The sequence below is a fragment of the Ipomoea nil genome, unplaced genomic scaffold (genome assembly GCF_001879475.1).
Source record: "Ipomoea nil cultivar Tokyo-kokei standard unplaced genomic scaffold, Asagao_1.1 scaffold0233, whole genome shotgun sequence".
In the NCBI taxonomy this organism is placed as follows: domain Eukaryota; kingdom Viridiplantae; phylum Streptophyta; class Magnoliopsida; order Solanales; family Convolvulaceae; genus Ipomoea; species Ipomoea nil.
In genome coordinates this window covers 578,352-584,602 of record NW_017616661.1, presented here as the reverse complement: position 1 = coordinate 584,602, position 6,251 = coordinate 578,352, and the positions used below count along the sequence as shown (strand labels likewise).

Sequence of the window (6,251 nt, the reverse complement as noted above, 5' to 3'; positions counted from 1 at the left end):
ATTTTTTTGATTCATAATTTTAATAAATTTAAATCCAAATATTGGGTTCTAGATCTGAATCATAACCGGAAGGTTTTAATTCGATTGCTATACTGTCTGATTCAGTTCGAACCGAATCGTGGTCATCCCTACATATACGCAATAATTTGTTGGAGAAGTAAAATAAATAAAATATTTATTTTAAGGGTATAAATGTCAATTTAATATATTAGGGGGAAAAACCACCACTTTTAGAATAATTGAAGGGGCTAATGTGCTTACCTAAATAATTGAGGGGAAAAAAGTGCTATAAGTATATAACTCAGGAGGAAAAAGTGCCATTTTCCCTTTTTAATATATTCACAGTACATTATTTATGTATCGAATGTACATTATACAAAATAATGTATTTTCAGTAAATAAATAATATACTTTCTCTGAACACAAAGTACATTTTTAATATACTAAAAGTACATTATTTATGTACTGAATATATATATATATTGTTTGATAGTATACAAAATAATGTATTTTCAATACTCAAATAATATCATTTCAAATAATGAACTTTTATGTACACAATTAGTATATTTTTTATTTATGGTCCATGCAATAATGACTCCATAAATAACCGAGCAAGCCGAAGAAGAAATTAATCTTTAGAAATCACATAAACTAGACAGGCCGGCCTGTACACATTCTTCTTCTGCTGCTTACAACTAAATGCCTGCCTGCCCATTAGAATTTAGAACAGGAAATATATAAATTTACAGATTAGTGAGCAGAAGAATCTTATGACTAGTACATTGATAAGCTCTTGTTCTTCCAAAAGGAAGTCCAGGCTTTCCCCAGTTTTCTTCTGGAAGATGATTTGGATAATGGCTTTGGATCTTCGTTCTGGTTGGGGTCGGGCCCGGGGTTGGGGTTGGGGATGGGGTTATCAACATGTTCTGCAGGCTGCTGTTGCCTCGTTTTAGCAGGCGAAGTCTCCTTCTGTCGCTGCTCTCGGAACAGCATCAATAGCTTCTGAGCTTTCTGTTTCCCTCTCACCGTCCCGTTCACTGACATTGACACCAAAGAAGGGATCACCCCTTCTTGAAGCACCATTTGGCTGCATTGCTCATTCCCATTGCAGAGCACCAAAAGACATGCTGCAGCTTGCTCCTGTTCCACCGCCTCCCCTGAGTCCAAAACCGATGCCAGGTTATTGATAAGCCCGGGAGCTGATACCATTTGGTGCTGTGCCTCTTTGCATGATGTCAAGTTTATGAGAACAGTTATGCATTTTTCTGTCCATGTATGCTCCTCATCATCATCCAAGCATTTCATTAAGGCTTGAAGAGCTTTGAGAATCCCAGCCGAGATGAGGTGTGTTATGTTGGCTGGGTGGTTGGAGAGATTAAAGATGGCATGGATAGCATCCAGTTTGCACTGAACATCGGATTCGTGTAGAAGAACCCCGATCAAGAAGGGCACCGCTTCGCTGCTTCCAACTACAGGCTTGGCTTCTTCAAGGCAGGAAAGGTTCAGGTAAAGTGCAGTCACAGCTCCAATACACTTAGAATTAGTGATCATTTTTTCCAGCAATGGAAGTACTCCTGCAGCTAACATCATTTCTTTGTTTCTGTAAAACAACATACACTCAACTTCATAAGATATAAGACATTGGGGTGTTTGGCAAATAGGGTTTGACTAGATGATAGCATTAGCCGATTGTAGAAAGGTTTTTGGTAAATTTGCTTAGCTGATAGCTGATTACATGCAAAATGACCTTTAACGGTGTATTATGTTGTTTTTTGAATTTTAGCGTTTTGGAGCAAGAAGCTAATTAACAAAACACTCATATTGGTTGTTTGACTTGGTCAAAGAGAAACCCCACAACCAAGGTAAACCCTGTGATCTTAGCCGGTAAAAAACCACAAGGAAATAAACCAGACTAGATTACCCATAACTGACCGGCACAAACCACCAAGAAGGGCAAGGATTCAAACTCGTGACCTTATAGGTACAAGTGTGGATCTTGGTTGGGGTTACCCCGCCAACCTCTATAGGTGTATGAAACAGAAAAATACCTGTCATTATTTACACCAAGGTTGAAGAGAGCCATAGCCCCGATTTCCTGAGCCATCTCGTTCCTAGCTTCAACAGCAGAATCCAAGAAGCGCTGCAAAGCTTCGATGAAGCCATTTGCTCCCATATATAGCCTGATTTCTGCATCATCCTTTAGCAAATGCCTCATCTGTTCTACCACTTTGCATTTTCTCATTATATCATTGTCCTCATTTAAAACAGTCAAATAATTCTCAAATCTTCCTCCTATATCATTAGACTGAAGTTGTTCATCATCCGGTTCAGAGTTAACGATTTCAGCCTCCTCCATAACACCACTATCCTCCAGAGGGACAACCTTAACACCCTTGAACTTGCAGGATCCAATGCTTTCAATTGATTTAGAATTTGTAGATTCAGTTTCAGACAATGCGAGCCTCCAGTAGTTAAAGTCGAGAGACTCGGGTGGGCCATCTGGAACATGAACTCCATTCTGTTCACACCAGCTACCAACCAGGCCTTTGACACAGTAATTAGGAGTCAAACCGAGATGAGGAAGCTCCTGCTGAGTTTTTGGGCATGTGTTGTGCCCATCACTAAACCACTTCTCAATACAAATCCTTTCATACGTTTGCCCGGACGCAATAATCACAGGGTCATACATAAGCTGCAATGAGATTGGACACCTCAACTCTTCAGGAGGGACTTGCATCTGGTCTAGTTTCCTATAGGTAGGTAAAGGTTTGAAATTGAAGGAACTAAGCTTCGAAAATTGTTGATCAAAGGCCTGTACATGACTTCCATGTCCAATACCATCCCCAACAGTCGGAGAACATGGTGTTGAACCTTGTGAATCATTGTCATCCGAGACCTCACTTCTAAACAATTTCGAGTATTTTTTCATTAGATGCGTAAGGTAAGCAACGATCGACTCCTTTCTCTTGTCTTCTTCTGCCCGTGCTCTTTCAATCAGTTTTTTCAAAGCTCTCCTTTCTCTAAGGGCTGCCCTTGAGGAGGTAATGCCAAGTCTAGAAGCAGCCTGGTGAAAAGATTCAAGTTCATTGTTGTCAATCCCATTGCTTTCAAACTTTCTGCCTTGCTGAAGCAATGTGATTATCTCATCACCCACTTGTTTTTCGTTTGGATCAAGCGTGAACACGATCCCATGAAGTTCATTTAAAATTTCTGATATCTGAAATAGATAACCAAAAGGGAAGATGTATAAAATAGAGGAACAATCAGCACTACCAAGCACAAACTTTCTCCGAGTTAGAACAATGATATGATAAAGAACAGAGATGAAATGTACCTGACAACCAATGGCCTGAGGAACTATATCTTCAACTCGCCTTAGACTGTCTTCAAGTCCACACCTCGCTCTCTCAAATTTAAGGACAATTGAGTCTCCAGTTATCGCCTGATCAGGTAAAAATACCAATTAGCAATAAGGAGAGGAGAAAAATATCTCCATTGCAGCTAGCTAATCTAGAACTACCATTTAATCTATAGTTTGTTAGTCCGTCCTCAATACTAGATAAAGTCACTATATGGCCATAGACAGCCCCAAATTAGCTTTCCTGGTAATGCAAATGTACTCATAGTTAATAACTGCTAGAGAGGCCCAATGTAATGGACTCGTTCTCACAATACCTAAGTCCGCCTCCCTCGACCATCAAAGGTAATGCTAATTTAACAATGGGATGGCTAAGTAAGTGAGAAAGGCAAGAATCTCGCAAGAAAGCTTAAGAAAAAACTCGGAAGCTTTACTAGGAACTTGAATCCCTCAAATTGTTGGATTCGTGACACCAATCCCAAATTAACAACCACTGCAAGATCACAGAAGCAATGCATAAAGGGATACTTACCAGGTAAAGTTTACTGCATTCAGCACAATGTTGAAGGATATTCTTTATCTTCTCAAGGGCTATGTGCAGAGCACATAACGCCTGGATTCCCGTCGTGCTTCTAGGTCGCGATGCTTCGAGTTCTGGAAATATACCCAACACTTTTGCATATACCACAGTTAGATCCTTGCACATTCCTCCATGTAACTGCACCAGTAACCACACATTGGTCACAAACTCGACAACAAAAAGTCAAGAAATTCTTAGAATCGAGCTTAAATCTTCAGCACATAGCCACCCACATACCTTAGGCTCACCAATTGAGCTTAAAATTTCCTCAAACTCTGAATTTTCCATTATTTACATATACAACCTGAAAGAACAGTCCAACTCCTAATTACCTGCACCCAGCAAGGGCAAAAACCAAATTGACATTAGAATATGAGCAACACCAATACAATGAAACAATAATTTATATTGCTTTCGTTACAGCAACAGAACCAATTCCACAATGATTTTCTTTTTCAGATTGTTTTTCAGGCAAAGAGGAAAGGCAAAAACCAGGCATTGCCAAGAATAAAGATTAACATTTCTCTGGTTAAAGCAGAAAAATGCAAACTTTATTTGAAAAGTTAACCAAAGCTAAAATGGAGCAAAACAATCTAAATAAGACAAGACAAAACCTTACAATCCAAGACTAAATATCACTTCCATTTTTTTCCCAACAATATAAATATAATGAGAAATATGGAGCAAAACAAAATGGATTAGAAAAAAAAAAATTCTAGACCCGTTAGACTAGAAAACAAACCCAAAAACAAAAAGGCATTTGCTAATCAATTGAAGAAAAAACAAAAGCATAAATAGTAGAAGATTCAAAAAAAAAAAAAAAAACAAAACAAAACGAAAACAAAAAGCAATGATTATATTATTCGTAGCTAATGAAATTTAAGATTTTGCAGCTCAAAACCTACCAGGAAAAACAGAACGACATCCAAGGAGGCTTCATGAACATTACACCAAAACTACAATCTATGCTAACATTTGATAACATGTATATATATATATATTGGCAATATGTGCGTGTGTGTATATATATATATGTGTGTGTGTATAGAGAGAGATGTGAGATCAGAAGATTTTTAGAGGGAGAAAACAATGAAGAAGAAAAGGATGGAGGGAAGGAGAGATATTATTCAGGGTTATAGAAGAAGAGAGGAGGAGAATGGAAGAGAATTAATGAAAGAGAGAACTCTGGGGAGGTTTTTTTTTTTTTTTTTTTTTTTTTTGTTCTTTTTTGTCCCTATGAATGGGAATATCAAAATTAATATTTAAATATGGGAGAAAATATAAAGGAATAAGGTTCAAATTGGCCACTGAACGTAACCTGAAAATGCAATTAGGCCACTGAACGAAAAAAAGATGCAATTAGACCATTGAATACCTAAAAACGTGCAATTAGGCCACTGAACACTCCAAATGTATGCAATTTCACGATTTAAATAATTTTTTTTAAAAAATTTATTATTAAACTTTATTAAAAATTATTTAAAAATTATTAAAAATGCCAACTCAGCTGCCACGTAAGCAGGTAACATGTTAAAATTGATGATAACCTGCTATCAGGTGAAATTGCATACATTTGGAGTGTTCAATAACCTAATTGCATTTTTTTTTCGTTCAGTGGCCTAATTGCATTTTCAGGTTACGTTCAGTGGCCAATTTGAACCTTATTCCAAATATAAATAATTAAACTTCATAGATGATAGTTAAATTGGTTAATCTGAACAATTTTTTTAACACTTTTTCGGGGCAAATTGGGAATATATGACACAGTTCTGTCTTTGACTCACCGGCGACAGTTGCCGACCTTCCCAGTTTGTCGGTAAACACACCTTTATTAAATATTTCGTGATTTTTTATTGGGGAAATGACACTTTTTCCTTCTATGTTATATACTTATAACATTTGTTCTCCCTTAATTATTCATGTAAGCATATTAATTCCTTCAATTATTTTAAAAGTGACAATTTTCATCCCTGATATATTAAATTGACATTTTTACCTTTAAATTAAATATTTTATTTATTTTTCTTCTCTAACAAATTATTGCGTATACGTAAGGATAACCACGGCTCGGTTCTAACTGAACCGGACACTATAGCAATCGAATTAAAAGTTTCTGGTTATGATTCAGATCCAGAATCCAATATTTGGATTTCAGTTTATTAAAATTATGAATCGAAAAAACTAGATCATGAACCGTGAATCGGCGGTTCCGGATCCTGTTCGTGATTTTGAACCGTCTTTATTTTAAAATAATCTAAATTCAACAGTAAATGTATTTTATTTTTTTCAGTTCGGAACATGAACCGACCG

General features: G+C 36.8%; 1 protein-coding gene across 1 annotated transcript; it reads right to left on the bottom strand.

Moving 5' to 3' along the window:
• Nucleotides 1-607: 607 nt before the first annotated feature.
• LOC109194018 (U-box domain-containing protein 6-like) lies at nucleotides 608-5,145 on the bottom strand. The gene is made up of 6 exons (XM_019344867.1): nucleotides 4,847-5,145; nucleotides 4,179-4,273; nucleotides 3,894-4,079; nucleotides 3,338-3,445; nucleotides 2,052-3,220; nucleotides 608-1,603 (listed from the first exon to the last, which is right to left on the bottom strand). Exons 2-6 carry the CDS (start codon nucleotides 4,227-4,229, stop codon nucleotides 778-780), a joined length of 2,340 nt encoding a protein of 779 aa, XP_019200412.1. The 5' UTR covers nucleotides 4,230-4,273; nucleotides 4,847-5,145; the 3' UTR covers nucleotides 608-777.
• Between the last annotated feature and the right edge of the window lie 1,106 nt (nucleotides 5,146-6,251).

What these genes read in the sequence shown, in the direction of transcription:
- LOC109194018 (XM_019344867.1), bottom strand. Translation starts at nt 4,229, where the DNA reads ATGGAAAATTCAGAGTTTGAGGAAATTTTAAGCTCAATTGGTGAGCCT. An exon ending in CTCAGGCCATTGGTTGTCAG is followed by an intron (nt 3,221 to 3,337) that starts GTACATTTCATC and finishes TATCTATTTCAG; the next exon opens with ATATCAGAAATTTTAAATGA. An exon ending in CTTGGTGTAAATAATGACAG is followed by an intron (nt 1,604 to 2,051) that starts GTATTTTTCTGT and finishes GTTGTTTTACAG; the next exon opens with AAACAAAGAAATGATGTTAG.